The following is a 26,515-nucleotide window of genomic DNA, read 5'->3' on the forward strand; positions in this document are numbered from 1 at the left end:
AGCCCTTACGGGGCACGGTGTTTTTAATAATTTCAGGAAAAGAATAGGTAAAACAGCCTCCGACGAGTGTTGGTACCATCACGGAGTCCCCGATACACCGGATCACACACTCGTTGCATGCCTCAGATGGGAGGAAGAACGAAAACCACTGGTGGAGGCATTAAAAACCAGACCAGAAAACCTCACTATAGAAATCATCATGGAGGGGATCCTGGCGGAGGAAACGACATGGATAATCTTTGCAAACTTCTGTAAGGACATCTTGAGAAAGAAGGAGGAAGAAGAGAGAAAAAGAGAAAAGGATCTCAGGGACAACCTGATCATGAGGGACACCGAGGAAGACCTGGAATCAGCTGACGCCGAGAGGATGATAGAATTATAATTAAGTTAAGCGGACTCTCCCTTTGTATTGCATAAGACAGTTAGGAATTTTTTAAACTAAATGAGAGCATATAGGCGCTAACATGTTTGTTTTCCCTGTGTTGCAGCTCACTCTGGTGCGGGCGGAGGAGGGGGAGGAGGACGAGGACGAGGAAGACGGGACGGGACGTGTGACCACGCGGGAGAAAACAAGGAGATCTCTGAGTCAACTGACGCCTGTGAATAAGCGGACTTCGCGGGGCCGGGCTAGGCCGACATACGGGATACTTACCTTGGATGACCTCCAGCAGACTCACGGGTACTCGCTTCAGTGGACTACACCCAACGTCCGTCTCTCCCCTCTCCCCCCGGGCCGCCTGATGAAGGGTTGCAGCATGGGAGCAGCATCGAAACACGCCTGAAACAGAAAGAGAAATGTAAGGACCAGCGGCATAGTGCTTGCTGCAAGCGTTGCAGCGGCACAGGCGCAATTACCCGCATAGAGCAGGGTTCTGCAGTAACTGAGAGATAGTTGAACTAGGATAAGGTAGATCACTGTAAAAACATTGCAGTTGCCTGTAAAAGATCGATAAGGTAGGACGCGTATAAGGTAGTTCACTACCCAAGTGCCGATAACCAGCAGATACGGTATAGGCTTAACAGGGGCTGGTTAACCAGCGGCGTATTGCTTTCGCATATATAACAAAATGGTCGACAAAGCCAAGCACACGTGGCGACTTATACTTTTATTAATTTTGATATGATAGAACGATCATTTGGAAGCCAAAATGTGAACATGACGCTTTTTTGAGACGACCAATCATTGGAGACCAGAAATAACCTATAAAAAGAACTAAATAAAAAGATATTTTTAGGATGTAAAAAACCGGAGAAGAATATAAAAAATAGAAAATTAGCATTATTTAACGGACTAAAGACCTCTTAGTACTTTTGCAATAATAGCCTTATTACATTAGAAAAAACGCTTTTAAAGTTCAAATCAAGAGTAAAAAACAGGTTCAAGTATAATTAAGACCTGTAATCAACATAAGAAACGAAAACCTAAAAACTAGTTAGGTATAAATGTACCCTTCGTATTTGTTCTTAAAAGCAATAACTGTAAAGTTATAGACGATTGAAAGTTCAAGAAAGAATTAGGAAAAATGTTTTAAAAGTGACAAAAACGAAAAATAAAGGACTGATCGGAAAAATAGTGTCATTTCTTTAATAAAAGTACTCTTGACATTTTTTGATCAAACAAATGGCTTGGAAGATATTTCAAAATGTAACAAAATGAGATTTGCTCGAACGAGCTCAGATCGAGGTAGTAGTATAATACCTCGCCGCCGTTGTCTCAAGAAAGTGGGCATGTGGGCAACAAATGCAGAATTTATATAGTAGATGTAGTATGGTTAATAACATAGAACCAACGCAACGTTAGGTAAAAGACCGTAAATAATTGTATAACGGGTGTCCAAGATGTGAAGGGAAGTGAAACAAAACTCTTAAGTGATAAAGACCAGATTTAGGGATATTTTTCAAAATAGATAATTTAGAACAATTAACATAAAAAATTAAATCTAGCAATTTTAAATTGAATTAACATCTTTTGAAGTTTTTCGGATAGGCTCCCTATAATAATATAAGGGGTCCCAAAAGTCTAGAGCAGGAGTAAATAACTGGTTTTAATATAACAAACGGGTATATTTTATCTGCAAATCAAAAACAAAGTAACGAAGGGATAATAAATATACTGATGCAGTTGTCCCATAAGAGCAATAGTTTAAGAGTCGTGGGCTAATCAAAGTCCACACAGTTTGTAGAAAAAGTTAAAAATTTTTCGCTAAAAACGATCAATGAAGGATCTAGAGTAAAAACAAGGATAATTCTTGACGAAAAGCACTCTTGAAAATTTTCGATCAGACAAACGGTTCTTTAAATATAACAAATTGTACTCAAATGCGGACAACTCGAACGATATGCGATCAAGATAGCACTTAATAGCCTCGGTAGCCTGCGCTCATAGTAGAAGGGCATACGAGGAATAAATAGAGGAATAATTTATTAAAAACGGCTAAGTAGCAAAGACAGATAGTATTATAATAACGGTCACCAAAATAATTTCAGGGAAGGCTTCCAGAGAATAATACAAGGTAGACTAAAGTATAGTTTAGACAAAAAAAAAAAATTAAAATTAAATAATAATAATATACTTAAGATAACTAAGGGATATAGTAACATAATATTCATAATAGAAAAGACAATAGAGTAACAAAAATATTTAAATAGCTTACTAATAGAAAGAAGAATAGGTTACAAGTTAGGGCAGATGAGAAGCTAACACAAAAAAAACCTAAATGCAGAGAAAGACAATTAAAACCGGGCAAATTAGTGAGCTAGAATCAATTAAAGACTGGAAACACGCTGTGTGATTTTTTAAAAGGAATATCCGATAAACATTCGACAAGATCAAAAAATTTTTTATATTAAAAGAACGCGGCTCGATCGAGCTGAAATAGCGACTATAGGTGAAAATCTCGACGTTAGGCTTCACAAGAAAACGGGCGATTAGAAATAGAACTATATTGTAATAACCGAACAGTTCAAACTCTGCCGTTAAGCATACCGGTTAATTTGATTTTCATAAAAGAAATAAGACATGGTATACTTTGGCAAGAATATTGCTAGCAAGGGTAGAAGAAGAAAAACTAGGGCATGACAACGGTCTCGTACACGAACAACCAGTACAGTCGAAAAACCAAAATCTTTGGAAAACAACATAGGAGGCACTCAAGGCCGTTTCAAAATAGAACAACAAGTATATATAGAAAAAACACGCGGAGTGTCAAGCGGGAGGGGATAGCTACAGGTCACGCGAGCCCCAACGGATAAAATCCAAATCAGAGCAAAGTGAACCGCCACGGTAATCGGAGCTTAACAGCAGATTTTTGAGTCTATAGCCGCGAAAGAAACAAAGAAGTTAAACTCGAAGTGAGTTTCAAGCATTAATTAAAAGAAGAATTACAAATAAGATAATTAATTCGCGCGATTTCAAGGAAAATAAGAGCAAATCTCCCCCGGGGGACTAGTTCCGAATCTCCGGGTTCAAATCACGTGAATTCGGTTATTAAACTGAACAAAGTGGATCGAGACACAGTGTAAAGTAAATTAAAATTAATTAATTAATTAATTAAGGTACTTACTTGTTATCGGGAATTCGTACGGTACGGTTTTTTCCTCGTGGAAAACCCACTCGGTCGCACGAATCGATGAAATACCACGGTCCGGAACATCTAGAAAAAAAAGAGAGAAAATAATAAATTAGTTACTAATTAATAAAACAAGACGGGCTTGTGCGTGCGGAGATTATTGTGCGTGCGGAGATTACTCGACACGAAAACCCCTTCCTTCCAGTAAATCAAGGAACGGAGAGTGCCGGTGAAAAACCTGTAAAAAGAAAAAATTATTAGTATAATTAAAATTAATGGTCGGAGTGAGGGACACATTGAGAACAGAAGTGCATTAACTGAAAGTGAGAAAAAAGGACTTAAAGTGAGGAATTTAGGGAAAAAATTTCGAAATAGAGAAGTACCACCAGATAAACCGATACACACGGACCAGGAAGAGGGACCACACCGCGAGGGGTCGGTCGTATCTCATAAAAATAAGGTAGGAGAAAGGGTTTAGTGCCTAAAAATAGGAAAGAGTAGAGAAAAGTGGGAAAAGAGATCATTTGACCTTGAACACAAGAGAGAACTAGCGGTTTTTATATAACTAACCCACATCTATTAGTGCAGCTACGGATAGGGATAGACATAAGAAGCAATCGCCCTATAGGAAGTTTTCTCGTAAAACCTATCCCTGTAGGTGTTAGGGTCGTTATCTCGAGAACGGGGGGCCGGAGGCGAAAACCGTGTACCTCCGAAACTTCTTCGGAGACCAGTCGCCAACCCCGAGATACCCCCCCCCCCCCCAAGAGGATAGCCTACCCAGAAAATTTTTTCAGTCGAAAATTTATGGGACACCCGGTATATAAGAAAAACTTAGACTTTATCCGATCTAGGCGTGCGACGGCTCGTTGTAAAGCTCTAGCCGAGCCCTAACCGACTACCGGGTCAGCTTTTTGAAAATCTCAAAATTCGAGGTAATTTTTCCCACAGCTTGGAAAGCAGGGGGCAAAATCGAAAAAGTTTTTCAGGGGGGAGAATACTTCTCCAATCCGACCCCGAAAGACTCGCCACCCTCCGAAATAGGCGTATACCGAATTTCGGCCCGATAGGTCAATTTTCGTACGGAACCATAATCGCGAAAACACCTAAGAAAACGCCGGGTACGATAAAACCGTGTGGGGGCTCTTTGGAAAGCCAGAGAGCAGGGCTGGCATTTCGCCAAAGCAGATTTTGTATATCGTGTAAAATAAAAGAAGTAACATACAGTTAAGAATAAAAAATTAGAGTAAGAGAAGGTATCGACACCTTGACACGTTTAGACCACGCGCATGCGTTTTAATGATAGGTTAAATTAGGCTAAGAGCGAAAAAACCAAAAAAAATCAATTAAAAATAAGGTAGCGTTTAAGACTAGAAAATAAGAACATTTATAGAATATATATATATATATATATATATATATATATACATAGAGGCTAGAAAATTATTTACAGTAGCGAATAAAATAAGATAAGATACGTTAAAAGTTAAATAAGAAGTTAGTTTATTTTAGTGTTTTTGAATTTGAATTTGAATTTATTGCATTTCGTATACTATACTATACTATATTATACTAAGCACTATTATACTGTATTAGATTTACAAACAATTTTGAATAAGCGAAATAGTTTTAACTACGACAGACATTGTAATTTTTAGGTGATTCTGTAATTTTAGAAAATGAAATAGAGACAAATACCCGTTTAAAAAAAAAAAAAAAAAAAAGGGATTATGAATCCATATCAAACATCACGACGCAGGATCCTCCGATTAAGAAACCGCAAAATGATAATCGCGCATACAACACTCGACCACTCCCTTTGTCTTCGCCGCCAAATAATCGCGCATACAACAACCGTCCACCTCAATTTTATTCGCAAAATAATCGCACTTATAATACACGGTCATCTCCATCGCCATCACCAAACTTGAATTATCGTCAAGCTTTCGTAACGCAATATCGCTTTCCAACTTGCGGGATTTGTAAAACGGGTGAACATGCGGCTTATCAATGTAAAAAGTTTTTGGAAGCCCCCGTAGATAAAAAAATAGAATTAGCGCGCAAGGCCGAACTTTGTTTAAATTGTCTAAAGCCCGGTCATTCACCTGATACCTGTTACCGGGGCAGGTGCCAAAAATGTCATCGACCACATAACACGCGTCTTCATCGGGATAAAAATCCTAAGCAGCCAACAGTAATTTCACACGCCGAATCAAAAAACCTTGAAAACGACTCCTGACTCGCTACCCGCTTCGACGTTACGCATCAATCCCAAAATAAGATAACATCGCTAATCATTGATGGTTCGACCCATGATTTAATGGCTACAGCCACCGTTCATGCTTTGGACATCAATAAAAAACTCATAAATTGTAGAACGCTCTTGGATACATGTTCAAACGCAAATTTTATAACAGAGGAATTATTAACAAAGTTGAAATTACCAACGCGCGAGCAGAGCGTAACGATCGAAGCGTTGAACGAGCTCAATACCATAACAAATAGGCAAGTCAAACTGACAATCAAATCCCGTTTGAATAACTTTAAACGCGATTTATATTTTTTCGTAATTCCGCGCATTGCTGGGCACTTACCCGACGTCCAAATAGATAAAACAAAAATCGCGATTCCGTCTAACATTCGATTGGCGGATCCAAATTTTCATAAACCCGCGCCTATCGACATGCTGATCGGTACGGGACTGACGCTCTCGTGCCTCAGTATCGGTCAAATAAATTTATCGAAACGAACAGACTCTGACCTGATCTTACAAAAAACTCAGTTCGGTTGGGTTATCGGGGGGAGTGCTCCTACTACGTCCCACAAAAATTCGCGCAAATCCTTCTATAACAATACCGAATTTGATTTGAAAAAATTTTGGGAAATCGAAGAAGGACCACAACTTCCTCATTTCACACCTGAAGAGGAAGCTTGTGAAACGCATTTTAAAAATAACATTTCGCGCTCTGTTACCGGTCGATACGTAGTCGCGCTTCCATTTAACGACAAAAAACAAAGTATAGGAGAAACTTATAATCGCGCTATGAGTAGATTTCAGTCGTTAGAAAGACGATTCGCTCTTAATCCAGAATTGCATACAGAGTATACACAGGTAATAGAGGAATACATAACACTCGGCCATTTAACGGAAATAAAGACACCTGTGCACTCTGAAGGGTTTTACCTGCCACACCACGCCGTCATCAAACCCTCCAGCTCAACAACAAAGGTTCGAGTTGTGTTCGATGGTTCGGCAAAATCGAGTACAGGTATATCGCTGAACGACACTCTTTTAACAGGTCCTACTATTCAGGACGATCTTTTCTGCCACTTGTTGAGATTTCGAATGCACCCTTTTGTACTAACCGGGGATATTGAAAAAATGTACCGTCAATTTCTTGTCAGACCCCAAGACAGACATTATCAAAAAATTCTTTGGCGGAATGATAAAAATGAAATCGCGACTTTTCAACTAAACACCGTTACTTTCGGTCTTACATCCGCGCCTTTCCTTGCAACGCGATGCTTGCAACAACTTGCCAACGACGAATTGCACACGTACAGCACGGCATCCGAAGTCATAAAGAGGGACATTTATGTTGATGATCTCCTGACCGGTGCCGCCACATACCGCGATACAATTAGATTACGCGATCAAATAATCGAATTATTAAAAAGGGGAGAACTTAATATACGACAGTGGGTTTCAAATGATCCAAAATTATTGACTGGGTTATCTAATGACCAAATTCATCCGAAACTCTTTGGGGACGAAACGGTGAACACATTAGGTGTAGCATGGAATCCGCGAAATGACAAAATTCAATATTCAGTGAATATTAACTCACCACAGCAACCGACAAAACGCGCAATATTATCAACAATTGCCAAAATATTCGACCCTTTGGGACTATTGTGTCCAGTAACTGTAACCGCAAAAATAATTATGCAACGTCTCTGGCAATTAAAATTAGACTGGGATGAATCACTACCCGCTCACCTACATCGTGAATGGTTGCTTTATAAAGACGATTTAAAACTCTTGGAAAGGATCACTTTCCACCGTCACGTCACACAACGCACCGTTGAAACAATTGAAATACACGGATTCTGTGACGCAAGTGAACGCGCTTATGGAGCGGCTATTTACATCCGTAGCATAGACCGTTCCGGAAAAATCAAAACACAAATACTTTGTGCAAAAACCAGAATCGCGCCTTTAAAAACAATAAGTCTCGCTCGTCTTGAGCTCTGTGGAGCAAATTTATTAGCAAATTTATATGTCTCAATAAAAGATTCTCTCACTAATAGCGTCGCAAAAACCACGTTCTGGACAGATTCGACTGTCGTGCTGCATTGGCTTATGAAATCTCCGAGCAACCTAAAAACTTTTGTAGCCAATCGCATAGCAGAAATTCAAACAAAAACGCGCATAACCGACTGGCGCCATATTCGCACGACTGATAACCCCGCAGATTTATTGTCGCGCGGCATTACAGCAAAAGAATTACTCAATAACAAACGTTGGACATTCGGTCCAGATTGGCTCACGCTTGATAAATCGCTTTGGCCGGAATCGCGATTAGAAATTTTGCAAGATATACCTGAAGTACGCAAGATTGTTTGTCTCGCCTCAAATGTTCTCAATCCCAATGACATTCTACACAAATATTCATGCATCAAGCGTCTGCGTAGAGTGATCGCGTATTGTTTAAGATTTTTAAAGGCAAATCGTCATACCGGAGCGATTTCTGTAGAAGAAGCTCAATACGCGAACGAAAAAATTATCGCTTTAATACAGCAACAGTCGTTTTCAGAAGAAATACGCGCATTAAAAACTGGAACGGAATTGCCCAATAAAAGTAAACTTCTCTGTTTAAGTCCTTTTGTTGACAATAAAGGCATATTACGAGTCGGAGGTCGTCTCCAAATGTCAGAATTACCGTATCATGCAAAGCATCCGATATTATTGCCAAAAAACGATCATGTAACCGATCTCATTATTCGACATGCACACTTGCAAAACCACCATTCAGGTCTCAACGCTACCTTGTACCACGTTCGACAATATTACTGGCCCATCGACGGCAAAAATACTACACGTAGGATATTGCGAGGTTGCGTGAAATGTTTTAGAGTTAATCCTCCTGCGACAAGCTATGTAATGGGAATTTTACCGGCCAACCGAATCACCGAAACGCGCCCTTTTACCAACATAGGAGTAGATTATTGCGGCCCATTTTTCATTAAAGAGCGCAAGTTCCGAAACCGCATGAAAATCAAAATCTATGTTGCCGTATTTATTTGTTTTTCGAGTAAGGCTATTCACTTGGAAGAAGTCAGCGATATGACCACTGAAGCATTCATCGCAGCTTTAAAAAGAATGATCGCGCGCCGTGGAGTATGTAAAAATATTTATTCCGATAACGGTACCAACTTCATAGGTGCCAATAATGAGTTGACCGAGCTTTCCCGAGTCCTGAACGAAAATGAGAAAATTCGTCAATTTCTCAATGATAAAGAAATATCGTGGCACTTCATGCCGGCTTTAACACCACATTTCGGCGGGCTCTGGGAAGCGGCCGTCAAATCTTTCAAACATCACCTTAAACGCGTCGTAGGTAACGAATTATTTACTTACGAAGAATTTGCCACCTTTGTAACGGAAATTGAGGCTGTCCTTAACTCCCGTCCATTGACTCCTATATCATCCGACCCCAACGATCCCGAAGCCCTTACTCCCGGTCATTTTCTAATAGGAACCGCGCTGACGAGTATACCCGAGGTCGATCTCACCATGACCTCCAACAACAAACTGTCAAAATGGCAGCATATTCAAAAGGTGAAGCAGGACTTCTGGACCAGGTGGTCCAAGGAATATATTAATCAATTAAATGTACGCGCAAAATGGGCCAAGGGGTCCCATATAATAAACAAGGGAACCATCGTGGTACTCAAGGACAACCACCTGCCACCTTCACATTGGAATCTCGGACGAGTGGAGGAGATTCATTCAGGCCCAGATGACGTCATACGCGCTGTAACCGTTCGAACAATTAACGGAGTTTATAAGCGCAATGTAAAACAACTAGCACCTCTTCCGATCGAACCTACGTCATCTTAAAATTTAAGATTTATGTCATCGCGCCTTTATTTGCTCTTATTTATTATGTCAATCATATTCGTATACGATATTTTCTATGTAATCAATTAGTAGATAATTTTTTTGTGTTTTAAAGTTAGAGGTTTCGGAGAATTCGCGTTATTTTTTACAGTAACTTGCCTTTTTATTCCCTTTTAGTATCATTAGACTGTACATATTAGCTTCCGCTAGCTCCCTAGTTATTGATTTTTTTCATTATAAGGATTAATCGCGCCCATTTTATTTTTTCTATTGAATGACAGTGTCATTCAACGGGGGGAGCATGTCCGATTCGTCGCTGACGGTCCGCGTATTTCCGGCCGTGTGGCAATCGAGGATGCCACAGCTGCGCGAAGCATGCTCTTTCGTCCCAAAACATATTGCGCAAAGAGCCCTTTTCCGATTTTTGTCCGTCCTTCGACTAATCACGAAGAATGCTAATCCTCGAGTTGCCGCACGCGAGGCGCTTGAGGGTTCGAGCTGATGGCATTGGAAAAGTGGCCATAAGTCAATCCGTACGACCCTCACTCCGTGTACCGTCCGCGAGGTACTTGAGGGTCCCGGATTCGGACACAGCGGGCCTTGTGGCCCACTACACGCGGCGGCCAAGGGGTCGTAAATCCTCTTCCGCACGACGCGAGGTACGCTCGGGTTGCGCTACAACCCCAAGAACCGTGTCTCTGGTTTTCGTCAAACGGACGAAAACCAGAGACAGTAAACGCACGTTTTCCACCCCCTTAGGGGCAATAAATTAGCTGCTAGCCACTTGGCTAGCACGGCGTACGGAGGCCACTCGGGCCCCAACAATACCCAGCCACTTGGCTGAAAATACATGCTGCTCCGAGGTACTAATAAACGCGCTTTTTGGGGAATTTCCCGAACATCGGCCTAAGGTAGGGGTTTCTTCCACGGGAGGCGCTCAGTTGCGCACAATACGATTGCGCACGTACACATTGCGCACATATCTTTTGGACACAGTATGATTGGACACAAGAAGAATCGGAAACGTTTCAATTGCGCACACGAAAAATCGGACACATCTCAATTGCGCACAAATAGAATTGGAAACATATTTATTGCGCACAGATAAAACTGGACACAAGCGAATCGCGAACAAATAGAAATGCGCACACTAATTTTAGACAGTGATGGAAATGCGGCCAAGTCGTGATTAATTTCGGGTTATGTGCGCTTGATGTTAAGGGGGCCGGCAGGGTTTGAAATCCATATGCTTATGCATGGTTCAAAACCTTTTCAAACTATCGCTTCAATATTGCAATGAGCAGTTTAAAAGTGGTCACTTGTGTTTCCTAAAAGTCCAATTTATGTCTGTATAGAGCCCAAATTTCGAATTTCTACCTCATCGCGGAGTAATTAACAATATTCGGCAGAAAATTCGAATTCTGAAGCAAGTATGACGTCACAAGATGGCTGCCGCTGAGAGATTCTCTTAATTTCGCGAGATTTAGTGTTCGTATCGAAAAAAGGGCTCTATACAGACATAGCGAAGACATGTACAAACACGGTGGTATGCATTTTTAATTGATTACTTACTTATTTAAGACGTAAAATGACTAGAAAAAAGGCACAATTTTGCGGTTCCGGTTACTAGCGCCACGGTCTCTCCGCGGCAAACACTGTACGTTGCGATAGAATACGGTCGATAATGCAGATCGATAGTACAGGTTTACGTATGTACGATATGTATGCTGCCGAATATTGTTAATTACTCCCCGATGAGGTGGAAATTCGAAATTTGGGCTCTGTACAGACATGTATTGAACCTTCGGGAATCACAATTGACCATTTATAAACTGCTCATTGCTATATTGAAGCGATAGTTTGGAAAGGTTTCTGACCCTTGTACGTGTCGCTACGCGTCTCGTAACGCCAGGTAGCTTCGAAATATCCGTTATATTCCAGTAACTAACTAGAATGAAATATGTTGTTGTCCATGTGACAGTAGAAGAGGTTTAGCAATAATTTCTTTTTTGCAGCTTGAGGACTATTTTTAGAAATTACAGGCGAAGTTTGCAATTTCTGCCTACATTGTCGATGAACGGGCTTCGCTTGCGAATTGTTATCACCGGAACTGTTTCTCCACTTCAGCTACACTTCTTTTTGTTTAATTTGGAAAGGATACGGCTGTTGTAAAATAATGTTTTCGACCATGACAAGAAACTTTATAGTGTAGGAAAGTGTAAACAAATTCTTTTTTTGCGTTTTTTTTTTCGATGATGAGCCAGTGATTCACATGTTGGAAAAAATGTGGTCACATTCCCTGAAATTTCCCCTTCAAAATGAACCCTTCAGAAGAATGGAGAATTCTGATTGATTATGTATAGATGTGAGTTTGTATGTGAATTGAATATGTTCTACAAGAAAGGCGTCATTTCTCAATGAAAACCACGAGAACGTGGTGATTATTTACTTGACAATTAGGGTTTCATAAAATATACTTCAAAACCAGAATTTCATGTTGTCGGCTTTGCAGTCTGCAAGGTACTGTCTGCAATATATATGTTTAAATAAAAATTTCAAATAACGAATAAAAGATAAAAAAAATTTTATTCGTCATTGGAAGGTCATATGGTCGATTTGGGAGTTCTAGTCTTAGAATTTAATGGAAAAAGGGCGACACGTTTTTTGAAATGTCTGTAAAATCAACAATTTATAAGAGATCGAAAAATACTTTGAGATTCGGTCACTAAACACTACGTATATTAAAATTTGAATAAAAGCCGAAACATTACTACAACAGGGATGACCCATAGTTCTCGAGGTAAAAAAAGGGTCATTTAGTCGTAAATAGGGATGTGCAGGCCGCCCGATTGTCGGGCGCCCGAATAGTCGGGTCGGGTCGCAGAAAGTCGGGCGCGCGATACTTCATGACACATCGGGCGGCCCGAGCGTTTCGGGCTACCCGAGAGTTTCGGGAAGCCTGCTCGACTTCGTCGGGCGGGTTCGGAATGAATCCGACAAGTTCGGGCGAGCGATATATCGCGATACCTGAGATTCAACTCTGCGTTATTATGAAATACATAATGGTAACAATGATATATGATTTCGAAATAATGCACGTTACACGTGAAAAATTTAAGAGAAAACAGCACAAAATGTAAAAAATTGTCATAATTTACCTTATTTTCATGCGTTCTAGTTGTATGTAATTTCGTAAGGATATTTTAACGACATTATCGATACATATGCAAGTTCATTCGGAGGAACAAATTCGTCAGAATGCCAGAAATATTCTCTCTTAAATTTTTCACGTGTAACGTGCATTATTTCAAAATTTAATACAAATCAAGATTATGCATATGTTTGCCAATTATACCTACGGTAATTATGAAAAAAACCAAGTATATTAAAAATTACGTTAATTAAGCTATGAAAGAAGTATCATTATTGCCATTATGTATTTCATAAGAACGCAGAGTTGAATCTCAGGTATCGCGATAACTCGCTCGCTCGAACTTGTCCGATTCATTCCGAACCCGCCCGACGAAGTCGAGCAGGCAGCCCGAAACTCTCGGGTAGCCCGAATCGAGCCCGCCCGACTTTCTGCGACCCGACCCGAACCCGAATACCGGGCGGCCCGCACATGTCTAGTCGTAAACGAAGTCTGCAGGTATTGCGGAGCGCACCACTCACCTACCTGAAACGGGGACACTCCGCGTCCTTTTCCAGCTCATTGTGAAGCCAATGTTCAATTCTCCATCCTTCTAAAGGGGTCATTACGAAGGGGAAACATTTTTAGTAGATACTTTTATGGTTTTACTTTTCTGACTTTATAATGTAATGAAGAAAGGGTGATCCTTTTTTTAACACGTCTATTTAAAATCAACAATTTTTAAGATATCGAGAAATCCTTTGACATTCGTTCATAGGTCGCCAAAGACTACAACATATTCAAATTTGAACAAAATCCCACAGCAGTACTCGAAAATGTGCCCGATTTCGCGTGGAATGACCTCGGTACACAAATGACTGATGCATGAAGCTTGAGGTCCATAATGAAGAAGCGCGGTATAAAATATAGCAGGCCGCCGAAAATTATCGGAAAGTAGTAAAAAATATCACCTCGCAATTCTAATTGCGGATCAGACAGGATGTCAGTATCAGTCAACGTTCGAAAGGATAATATCATATAAGGGAGAAAAGACCGCACTTGTTCAAAAAAAGGTAGATGAACTTATGTCACATCACACAAACGTAATAGTAACTTGTTCGAAATCCGGAAAATCACAGGAAATTTATAAAATTTAATATATAATTATTATATAAATAATAATATATAATAATAGTAAATAATCCTGTTGTTAGTAAATAAATACATGCTATTTATAATTCAGAATGCAATTTTATGCGTGTTAATCGATTGAAAATATAAATACATAATGATAAAACATAATAAAATTTTTAAAAAATGCGTTAGTAGGCAGGATTTGAACCCTGATCGTCGGGGTGAAAGCTTGGCACGCTACCGTCGCGCCACACCAATTTTTGTAGTGTAGAACAAATACGGCATGACATAGAAGATATATACATTTATATATATATATATATACAATTTATAATATCGTAATATGAGACATATATATATATAATAATATAAATATATTATTACATTTATGCGCTTCGTGGCATAAAAAGAGTTGCTTTAAATTTCATTTAAATGAGATTTGAATATAATTTTCTTTCTGACAGGAAGTAAATTCCGGCTCATTTTCAAGAAGTCCTGGTAATATGTATAAAATTATTATAATGTTAAGAATAAACTGATTCAATTTAATATAAATCAAATGATTTCCTTAGCTTTTGCATACACTGACCGCCATTCGAGTTTCATTTCAGAGATATTAGCGAAAAACTGCAGAGGTAATGTGACAACAAGTCCTGCGTATATCTACGCGCCCGTGGCAATGTATGTGTTAGCATGTGTTGGTCGGCTGAATTGGGCTCATGAGGCAGGAATCAGTTTCACGAAACGCTTGTACATTTACGGGTTTGACGACATGGCAACAGTGAGGAGAACGATGATATGTGGCAACCATGTCTAGTCGCAAGCTTTCTCTCTCAATTTTCGTTTCTCTCTTCTGCTACTACTCAAGTCGGCATTGCATATATTCTTTTTTACCGATATCTCGTAGACGTGACGTAGTTCCACAAAAAAAATTTTAACCATTCCACAATGAGTTTTCCCTACTGGCCGTTCGAGGACCGTTCGAGAATTGGCGTGACAGTCAAGGCCAAATGCCTGCCGGCCCCCTTAAGTGTCAAATCCATGTTTAGGATTTCCTGTGATGAATCTGTAAAATTAACCGAAACTAATTAATATTTGAAGTGTTAAAATGAATGGTTTTTAGAGTCTGTAGTAAATGTTAGGATATAATGATTTTACTCGAAATATGATATCGATGAAGTCTATATTAAAATATAAAGTTTATAAAAGAAGAGTACAATAATTAAATGTGAATATAATATATCCCACGGAATGCATGAATTATTCAATTTTTGAAATTAATCTGATTGTGAATTAAAATAGTGACAACGAAGAGCGAAGAACTGCAAAATTATACAAATGTGTAGAATTGCTTTCAAGGCTCCTGAATAATTCTGTGTAAAAAAGATAATTTAGATAAGTATATTCTGCCTATAAAACATAATCATTTTTGTAAGGAATGAATACGATACTTTGTGATTTTTCAAATTTATCTTTTACATGTGGTGTACGAAGCAGAACTATTAGCGGAATTATTTTCATTTCAACTTGGACAGATCATGATTATTGCGGGAAAATGTTTTAACGGTGAGTAACATGTAACTTGTGATCTTGAAAAGTATTATATTCTCAAATAAAAAGCATTAATAACTTAATTATATGTTACGTACATGATCGTGCTTTTTACAATTTGTTTTAAAACTGTTAATCACCGTGTAATGTCACGGCAGCTTTTAGAATGATAAATGTAAACGGAGATTGAATTTCCACAATCAGATGTACGTGCTTTTTTATAGACACGTAATCACTTTTCTTATTCATTTTAACTACATAATATACAGTGAAAAGTGAACCTTGCGTTTGAACTTTAATTCATGTATTTTAAATTGTCATGACTGCTACGGAATTTGTCCGCTTCAATGTATGAAGTAAGTAAAGAAAAGATTAAGTAAGCAGTGCTGCATAGAATTCAAATATACTTGAAAAATTATAATATGTAAATAGTTAAAGATTCTATAACAATAAAAAATGGGAACTTAGTAAACTAGACTCTAAACAGTTCTGTCTTTATTTTATTTTATGTTTTGTAAAAGTTTTTTTATTGATAAGTAGTTGTTTAAAAAGTAAACAATCCTTATCATGGAAGTTGAATGTGATTTCAACATTGTTCTTTGTAAGTTGGACATACGTGGAAGTGCGGCCAAGTTATGATAATTTCGTGTTATGTGTGTGGGATTTGAAGTGTCAAAACTATGTGTAGGAATTCTTGTGATGGATCTGTCAATTGTACCGAGACCAATTAATATTTGAAGTGTTAAATTGAATGGTTTTTGGATTGTGTAATAAATTTTAGGTTATAAAGTTTTTACTCGTAATATGATTTCGATAATGTCTGTATTCAAATATAAAGTTTATAAAAGCAGAGTACAATAATTAAATGTGAATATAATACATCCAAAGGAATGCATGCATCATTCAATTTTTGAAATTAATCTGATTGTGAATTAAAATAGTGACAACGAAGAGCGAAGAACTGCAAAATTATACAAATGTGTAGAATTGCTTTCAAGGCTCCTGAATAATTCTGTGTAAAAAAGATAATTTAGATAAGTATATTCTGCCTATAAAACATAATCATTTTTGTAAGGAATGAATCCGATACTGTGTGATTTTTCAAATTTATCTTTTACATGTGGTGTACGAAGCAGAACTATTAGCGGAATTATTTTCATTTCAACTTGGACAGATCATGATTATTGCGGGAAAATGTTTTAACGGTGAGTAACATGTAACTTGTGATCTTGAAAAGTATTATATTCTCAAATAAAAAGCATTAATAACTTAATTATATGTTACGTACATGATCGTACTTTTTACAATTTGTTTTAAAACTGTTAATCACCGTGTAATGTCACGGCAGCTTTTAGAATGATAAATGTAAACGGAGATTGAATTTCCACAATCAGATGTACGTGCTTTTTTATAGACACATAATCACTTTTCTTATTCATTTTAACTACATAATATACAGTGAAAAGTGAACCTTGCGTTTGAACTTTAATTCATGTATTTTTTCAATGTATGAAATAAGTAAAGGAAAAATTAAGTAAGCAGTGCTGCGTAGAATTCAAATATACTTGAAATATTATAATATGTAAATAGTTTAAGACTCTATAACAATAAAAAGTGGGAACTTAGTAAACTCGACTCTAAACAGTTCTGTATTTATTTCATTTTATGTTTTGTAAAGGCTTTTTTATTGATAAGTACTTGTTTAGAAAGTATACAATAATTTTCTAGTCACAGAGGCTACATTTTTTACCATTTATTAGATAAACTCAAAGTGTCTTATGATATACACTAATTTTACTGTGCACTAGTTTCTATTATGTGACATACGTAGTATGTCACAATAAAAAAATGGTTCAGGTAAATGTTATTCAGTTTGATGAGAGTTATCACAATAATGTAAATTGATACCGCTTTCCATTTAAAAAACTTTAAGAGTCAAAATAATTTGTTGTGTATTAAGAGATTAGCCTCTGTGGACTAATTAATTTAATAGAAAGATTCTCAGTAAACAACTTGTAACTCTTTATTTGGCAAACTCTGCATATTTAATTAATATTGGGTTATTCGGAAAGTAATTTCGTTTTTTGGGTAAATATTTGAGAAAACCCTATTTCGCAAACAAATAGTTATTGAGATACAAGCTGAAAAAGTTTTTGCAGAATTTGACTTTGTGGTGTTATACGTATAGACAAAAATAATCAAGATAAAATGTTCCACATTCTTTTTCAGCGTATATCTCAATAACTACTTGTTTGCGACATATAATTCCTTTCAAACTTTTTCTCTTCTCGATGAGTAGGATATGTTGATGTAAACAAATGTTTAACAACAATGTTCTTTGTTATAACTAATTTTACGGCAAGTTTCTATATCATCGATAATATCATAAAGAAAAGAATAAACGAAACCAAACCAAAACCGAGTATATCTTCATTTTTATGTTTTTCACAAGCATTTGTTTAGTCAGCGACCATCATTTGTTATTTTACATGGACGCAATTTTACGCACGCAACGCGTAGCTAACAAATATCACAATATATTGTTTGAATCAATTATTCAAGGTAATTATCGTATTTCTATATTCATTTCTATAAAATGTGTAATCTTAACTTTACCATGTCGTTAATGTTTTACCACTTTTTTTTACATTTGTTTAATTGTGGCTGTTCAAAATTCATTGTATAGACGATAATATTTTGTTTTCTGAAACTACGTATATTGTTAATAGATGGAAAAAATCGCAGGGAAAGCGAAAGGGACTTTTATTTATGTACACAACGATTATGCTTACAATAAAGATAGTCGCAGTGAAAACATTTATCGGTGCAACACTCGACGAACTACACGATGTTGTGGGGCTGCAATGACTCTTAGCGATGGTTATGTTACTTTACTAAAACCCCACAACCATTCTAAATTGTTTCATACAATCCAGCGGGAGAAAATGAAGAGTGATATGCTTCAACTATGTCGGGAGACATTAATCCCATTAAAAAAGATATTCGATGACATCTGTAGAGAGTAAATATTGTCCCATATTTTTGAAAGAAAGTTTGAACAATATGAAATAGATTAAAAATATATTAACAAACTAAAAAAAATTTTTTTGTCTAGGTATCCTATTGCTGCAAGCACATTATCGTATAACAGTATAAAAGCTGTACTTTTCCGAGAGAGACAAAAAAGCTACCCACAAGTTGCACCTAATTTAATCGCGATAAGTGACTGCATTGAGATTCATTCTTTCATGGATAACATTACTAAAATAGTAATAAAGGATGAAGAGGGTAAAGTAGCAATTTTATTCACTACTGGCACACTTTTGAAGGTTCTTGATACCTCCCACTGTATCTATGCTGATGGTACTTTTTCCGTAAGTAGTATGCAAGTTATAAAGTAAACTAAAATATATAGGGTGTAACAGAACATATGAGAATGAACTCAGGAACTGTGATTATACTATACCTATAAACAGTGAAAAATATTCATATAAATGAATGTTCTTTCTGTCTTTAATTGTGAGATAAAGCGAATTTTCTGTTTTAATTTTGTGACGCAAAAAATGTCTCTTTGAGAATGATCCACATAAGGATCGAAACATCGAGAAACATGTTTAATTAATTACACATTTGCTGTTTTTCTATAAATGATCAAACCTTGCGCCGAAATCATAAAATTTATTATATACTTATGAGATATATCGGTTTACTGCAGTGTACGGACAGAGTTTGATCTTTTTACAAAATTCGTTACATCTCTTAAACAAAGATAGATCAAGCATATGTTTATATGAATTTTTTCATTGATTAAGATGTACAATCAGCTTCTGAAGTGGATTGCACATATTCTGTTACACCTTGTACAATTTATGTGTGTATAGACACATAAGACAATACACACAACATTATATCAGCGTGTAAAGTGTGTATACATATTATTATTAATATATAAGGTATTTCTATGATTTTGTCCACTTTAATATCGTTGTTGTTTTTTGCAAATTCAAAAAGTTTATTAGACTGAAGTAGCTTGGAAAAAAATTTGCAAAATTTGCAAAAGTTTGAAAATTCATGATAACACTGTCCAACAAAATTAAACTTTTTTCGAGTTTTGCAATACCTGTTGGGTGATTCTTATACACTTTGTCATCCTAAAACCGAATCTGAAAGTAGAATTGCTCCATCACGCAACGTTTTCGAAAAATTTTGGTTTTTGTAAAAATGCCCGATTTTGATACGAAACGACGTGTCACGCAAAAACTAAACACGCGAGAAAGTTAAAATTTGAGTCAAGAGATAGAGGGGACTCTCCTCTACATATTCATATAGTCAATTATATTTTTATGTACTTTCTAATAGTTGTAAATGGTTGTTAAAGTTTGAAAATGTGCCGACGCGGGTACTTTGTACGGTCTATTTTTGTATTTATGTGAAAAATCCTTTATCTAGCAGGAATTTACTATACAGGAATGCATTCTACAGACATTTCTGGTAAAGAAACCATTCACGAAAAGTATTTGGTTCCCTTAATGTACGAGAAGGATCAGAAAATGTTAATTGACAGCGTGTGCGCGACGCGTTCGCGCCAGACGGCCATTGCAGCTTTTTCGCGACTCGCCAGGGCCGTCGCTATGCGTAGTCGACGCTGGTACCACTCAAGTATGTCTTTGCTTACTATGCTTAATTAAATACATTTTTGGGTGCCAATCATTACAAAAGATTATAAAAATACGAGTTATATTCACATTTCATTGTGGAAATGCTTAATAAAGAAAATTGAAAACAAAAACTTACCTATTTCTGATGTAAACAAATTTAAAATGTTTCCGCCTTGCTTGACGTTTGTTCCTGGTATCCCGATTTTCAATAATAAGTGTCCAGCAGTAATCAGCAAGCATCCGCACATAAGTCTTTTCCTTTGTAACGTTTTTCCATTGTTGAAATATCTTGATGAAAGATTAATGCTGGAATTGTATTCCTTGTTTTGATTTTAAAATAATTTCGTCATGAATAGAACAAAAACAGTCCGGCTGATTTATACACTTCCGCGAGATTTTATCGATTTAATATAGAGCGATCTATGTCTTAATTATGTACTTCGATCAATAAAATCGATAAATATAGTCCCATTTACATAGTGTTTGGACTTATTTTAATCGGAAGAATCTTGAATGTCCATTGGTATTACAATTACAAAAATAAGACAACAATTACTGAAAATAAAATTTTCCAGTCACCGCATTGCTGCGGTCAATTTTCTTTCTTAAGCATTTCCACAATGAAATGTGAATATAACTCGTATTTTTATAATCTTTTGTAATGATTGGCACCCAAAAAGACAAAAAAAATGTATGTAAATAGTAAGCAAAGACATACATGAGTGGTACCAGCGTCGACTACGCATAGCGACGGCCCTGGCGAGTCGCGAAAGGGCTGCAATGGCCGTCTGGCGCGAACGCGTCGCGCACACGCTGTCAATTAACATTTTCTGATCCTTCTCGTACATTAAGGGAACCAAATACTTTTCGTGAATGGTTTCTTTACCAGAAATGTCTGTAGAATGCATTCCTGTATAGTAAATTCCTGCTAGATAAAGGATTTTTCACATAAATACAAAAATAGAGCGTACAAAGTACCCGCGTCGGCACATTTTCAAACTTTAACAACCATTTACAACTATTAGAAAGTACATAAAAATATAATTGACTATATGAATATGTAGAGGAGAGTCCCCTCTATCTCTTGACTCAAATTTTAACTTTCTCGCGTGTTTAGTTTTTGCGTAACACGTCGTTTCGTATCAAAATCGGGCATTTTTACAAAAACCAAAATTTTTCGAAAACGTTGCGTGATGGAGCAATTCTACTTTCAGATTCGGTTTTAGGATGATAAAGTGTATAAGAATCACCCAACAGGTATCGCAAAATTTTTTTGGTGTTGGACAGTGTAATTTAAAGGAGGCTATCAAGAAATACTTCATATGACCTCTATCACTCTCAAGACGAAGAAAATATTTCTATAGAGGTTTACTTTATTAATTATGTTCTAAGTCAAGAATTTTTCGAGCGACTGCTGACTATAGATGTAGTGTCCTCACTTCCAGCACGGTATTTCATTACCGTGAACTGTCGCCACTTGGACAGGCAAGGACCGTTTCTTGTAAAATAACAAAGACATTGGTAAGACAAGAAAATATTAAAGGCTATAGCCGGTTTTGGGGGCCAAATCGGCCCTGGAAGGGATTTTATTCCAATTTGCGCCATTCGATAGCCTACCAAAAAAGATATCTTTCAGCCAAGTTTTAGCCCTATAGCTCATCTGTAAGGGTAGTTACAGAGGAAAAACGAAAATCCAGTTTTTGGCCCATTTTCCCCATTTAATGACAATTTAAAATTCTGAAAAAAATCTGACACATTTCGGACACCAAACCATATACTTTGAGTCGTTTTCAGATTTTTCCGTTGTAAACTCTGGCTGTAAAAATCGAAAAATACGAAAAAAATCGAAAAAATGCAGATTTCATATGGAAATCTAAGAGTGACCCAATCAGAATTAATTTAGCAATGAGATATTGTCCTAAGTATTATGCTCAATTTTTTTCAAATTCCTGCGATTGGTGCGTCATAGTAGGAAAAAATAAAAACCACTTTTTTTGGCGTTTTTTCCGTGAAAAACTAAGTTATAATTATCGTAAAAATATATTATGTAATATTAAACATCTCTAAGTTCAGGGAAACATCGTCCAGACTTTAAAAATTGCGTAATACAAAAAAGGACAATTATACTACGCAGGATATATCCCAATATTTCGAAGGTATTTTCAACGGCGCCGGTTGGTGCAGTAGCTATGGTCTCCGACTGCGGAACCGCTGAAGACTTTTTGGACCAGGTTCGGATCTCGCCTCGGTCCAATTTTTTTTTTTCTTTAATCACATGTTTTTTCGATTTCTAACCGTATGATTGTTGTTACGCTGTTGTAAAAACATTTTTTAACTATGTTTAAACTATTTTTTAATAATTTTCCGGAAAAATATTTTTGGAGTACTTTCGGCCTTTAGTCATCTACGGGCTGTATTACTTATCTACTTAACATTTTTTTACATGGAATAAGGGATTGATTATTTTTGTGACAGAAAATATATACATGAAGTATTATTAGGAATAATCTGTAATAATTATAGGTGGATTGGTATGCAGTGGAATCATGTATGGCGTTTTCAGTCTTCGTCGCTATCTTCGTCAATTGTCGGTGTTATTTGGTCGTTATTGAAAATTCTGGTGAGCAACTCTGCTGGCCGAACTATGTCTGTGTCGTATCGAGCATAAAATAAATATTAAATGATAGCAGCTACATGTGAGCAACATCCAATAGTGCGATTACCATTGGCACATTCACAACAATACCGTTTTATACCGGAATGACCAGTTGTGTTTGGTATATAATCTATGTAGCATTTGTACGTTTTGCGGTTGATATGTCGCGATTTTACTTCCAATTTTACAATATTATTATTTTCTATTAAATAACGGACATTAATTTTATTATCGTGTTCATCCATTATCTCGGCCAAATACGAAACAGCTTAAGATAATTGGTATGATCCCGTGAAAAGTATCTTCAAATCGTCTTCTGTCATTTCCGGAAAATCAAAAATATCGGTGGAAGATATGTTTTTAAACGGCGTTTTTCTGCGACAGCTGCTCGTTGCTTGTAAAAGATATAATAAAAAACAGCAAAGACTATTGGAACACCTCAATAAAGCAATGTCCACGGCTCGATTGTTTCAGTTAAATGCCCAAAGTCCTGAATCGAAAATGTCCTTCATCAGGAATTTTTCCAGACAACAATGGTTATAGTTTTCCGAAGCATAAACATCGTTTTCATAATATCCCTAATAATATTTTTACTTGACAGAAACAGATACAACAATACCTCCCGACCCCAATATAACACTAGATTTATTATTAATAATAAGTAAAGTACCGACTAAAGATAAAAGATTTAATAGACAAGTCAATGCACTTATTCTATGTAAAAAAAATGTTAAGTAGATAAGTAATACAGCCCGTAGATGACTAAAGGCCGAAAGTACTCCAAAAATATTTTTCCGGAAAATTATTAAAAAATAGTTTAAACATAGTTAAAAAATGTTTTTACAACAGCGTAACAACAATCATACGGTTAGAAATCAAAAAAACATGTGATTAAAGAAAAAAAAAAATTGGACCGGGGCGAGATCCGAACCTGGTCCAAAAAGTCTTCAGCGGTTCCGCAGTCGGAGACCATAGCTACTGCACCAACCGGCGCCGTTGAAAATATCTTCGAAATATTGGGATATATCCTGCGTAGTATAATTGTCGTTTTTTGTATTACGCAATTTTTAAAGTCTGGACGATGTTTCCCTGAACTTAGAGATGTTTAATATTACATAATATATTTTTACGATAATTATAACTTAGTTTTTCACGGAAAAAACGCCAAAAAAAGTGGTTTTTATTTTTTCCTACTATGACGCACCAATCGCAGGAATTTGAAAAAAATTGAGCATAATACTTAGGACAATATCTTATTGCTAAATTAATTCTGATTGGGTCACTTTTAGATTTCCATATGAAATCTGCATTTTTTCGATTTTTTTCGTATTTTTCGATTTTTACAGCCAGAGTTTACAACGGAAAAATCTGAAAACGACTCAAAGTATGTGGTTTGGTGTCCGAAATGTGTCAGATTTTTTTCAGAATTTTAAATTGTCATTAAATGGGGAAAATGGGCCAAAAACTGGATTTTCGTTTTTCCTCTGTAACTACCCTTACAGATGAGCTATAGGGCTAAAACTTGGCTGAAAGGTATCTTTTTTGGTAGGCTATCGAATGGCGCAAATTGGAATAAAATCCCTTCCAGGGCCGATTTGGCCCCCAAAACCGGCTATAGCCTTTATTAGTTTCCTTCAAATTATTATGAATTGTTTGGTCATTTCAAGATCAACATACGTGTTTAAAATCCATTTTTATTAGCTACAATAGTAAAAATGTGTCGCTGTTATAAAAAAATTGTCGATGAACTTTGAAACATGAAAAAAATTTTCTAGACAGAAAAACATGAAAATGAAAACAACTATTTTTTTGTACATTTTTTAATCTGTAAAAGTAATGAAGACATTAAAATAGATAAGATAAACGAAATACCTGGTATTCATTGTAATATGTAGTACAGACATAATACTGAATGTATACATTATGTATGAACGGATTATATAATAAGTGGACTGTTTTTAATTTCTCAGAAGGAACATAAAATGTTAAAAAAAATGTTCTTCCGAAAGGTGTTTGATATGAAGGGGGACATAATGTGATACATGTGATGTGTGTGTGTATTCTTTTACGTACATATATTATATCTCTTATATATATTATATTTTATTTCTATTCAATTCTACACAATTTGTATTTTATTTCCATTCAAGATTTTACCTTCTAAACCACCAATTGCACAACTTTATATTATTCACATTGTATACATGGATACTGTAAGTATAATATGCATTATTAAAGTATGTTATTTTAGTTTTTATACTATAATTGTATAATGTGTATAGGCAATATTAGGAAAATTGTATTTTGACTGTAAAGGGTAACGAAAGAATTTATTCCTGAATCACGAGTAACGATATTATTTGAAGAAAAATTATTTATTAGTAACGAATAAATCTGTATCGTAATAAATAAATTCTATCTTTTGTCATTCGAAATTTTTACGTTTGTTTTAAATATCCCATTGTAACATTATTTATTTTGTTATTTTACTACAAGCATAAAAGTGAATACAATTTTTATTCGTTCCCTTTAATACATGTTAACTGCCCTATGATCAGGGTAAAAATGCACATCGTATTGATAGTAATACCAAATTTTAGAGCTTGTATTATACTTGTTAAAGTTTTGCTTTCGAAGGGAGTGGGTACAATATTTATATTGTGCGAAACATTAACAAAAGCTATGTATATAGCAATATGGAGGAAGATAAAAGAATTAGCTACAATGCTTCATAAGAATTTGAAGTTTACGATGACTGACTATGAAACTGCAGCAATGATTGCATTGGAGCAGCAGTTTCCATCGAGCAGTGTAAAAGGCTGCTGGTTCCACTATAATCAGGTTTATATAATTTTATAGGGAATAAAGTTTCTGTCCATAAAAAGATATAATTTTAAACTAATTGTACGTTTTATAGGCTTTATTACGAAAATGGCGCCATTTAGGTCTCACAGATGCACCAACTAAAGTATTGTCAATGGCAATGACTTTAGCTTTAGCTCCTGCAGACCTCTTTGAAAAAGGTTTCACTGAAATTGAAAGAGAAGCAGCTTTTTTTACCGCTGAGCATGCTGCAATTAAAATTTTTATCGAATACATACGATCCACGTGGTGGCCAAAAGCAGAAAAAGTTTCAGTATATGATTGTCCTATGAGAACAAACAATACCACCGAGTCTTACAATAATGTTGTTTCATTGAAGCTAGGAAGAGGAAAAAAAACATATGGACATTTTTGGGTAATTCTTTCATTAATTTTATTTCGTTTATGCATTTTTATTTGTGTATAAAACAAAATTTTATAAAACGATTTCTCATCCAAGCTAAATTAACTGTAAACTTTACAGAAACTCTAAAGCAACTAATAATAGATGAAGAAATTAAAATAAGAAGACTCCATGAAGGACAATGTGTACGTCGTAAAAGCAACAAGAAAAGTGTAATAAGAGATAATAAGATTGGAACACTACAAAAACATCTTGCTAGTGGAAGGTTTGATTTTGTCCTAAATGTTATGCTTAGGTTCCTTAAACTACGTCTGATTGTTTTCTTTATAATGCTTTATAAAATACATAGATTAAAAAATATAATTACACATAAAAGATATTTACTTATTGTTTTTTAGATTAACTTTGAAAGAGTTTTTATTATCGTTTCATAAGGGTCATAAGATATTAATGTATGGAGATTGTGA

The 26,515-nt window shown here is 36.1% G+C and overlaps 2 protein-coding genes across 2 annotated transcripts; both read left to right on the forward strand.

Moving 5' to 3' along the window:
• Nucleotides 1-464: 464 nt before the first annotated feature.
• LOC143364558 (uncharacterized) lies at nucleotides 465-9,693 on the forward strand. Its single transcript, XM_076804848.1, has 2 exons — nucleotides 465-679; nucleotides 5,946-9,693. The coding sequence occupies exons 1-2, from the start codon at nucleotides 465-467 to the stop codon at nucleotides 9,691-9,693; spliced, it is 3,963 nt and encodes a 1,320-aa protein (XP_076660963.1).
• A 15,772-nt stretch (nucleotides 9,694-25,465) lies between these two features.
• Nucleotides 25,466-26,237, forward strand: LOC143364557 (uncharacterized). The gene is made up of 3 exons (XM_076804847.1): nucleotides 25,466-25,663; nucleotides 25,740-26,060; nucleotides 26,169-26,237. The coding sequence occupies exons 1-3, from the start codon at nucleotides 25,505-25,507 to the stop codon at nucleotides 26,175-26,177; spliced, it is 489 nt and encodes a 162-aa protein (XP_076660962.1). The 5' UTR covers nucleotides 25,466-25,504; the 3' UTR covers nucleotides 26,178-26,237.
• The last annotated feature ends 278 nt before the right edge of the window (nucleotides 26,238-26,515 follow it).

This window comes from Halictus rubicundus, unplaced genomic scaffold (assembly GCF_050948215.1).
Source record: "Halictus rubicundus isolate RS-2024b unplaced genomic scaffold, iyHalRubi1_principal scaffold0693, whole genome shotgun sequence".
Taxonomy (NCBI): Eukaryota; Metazoa; Arthropoda; class Insecta; order Hymenoptera; family Halictidae; genus Halictus; species Halictus rubicundus.

What these genes read in the sequence shown, in the direction of transcription:
- LOC143364558 (XM_076804848.1), top strand. Translation starts at nt 465, where the DNA reads ATGTTTGTTTTCCCTGTGTTGCAGCTCACTCTGGTGCGGGCGGAGGAG. An exon ending in GACCTCCAGCAGACTCACGG is followed by an intron (nt 680 to 5,945) that starts GTACTCGCTTCA and finishes CATAAATTGTAG; the next exon opens with AACGCTCTTGGATACATGTT.
- LOC143364557 (XM_076804847.1), top strand. Translation starts at nt 25,505, where the DNA reads ATGTATATAGCAATATGGAGGAAGATAAAAGAATTAGCTACAATGCTT. An exon ending in GCTGGTTCCACTATAATCAG is followed by an intron (nt 25,664 to 25,739) that starts GTTTATATAATT and finishes TACGTTTTATAG; the next exon opens with GCTTTATTACGAAAATGGCG.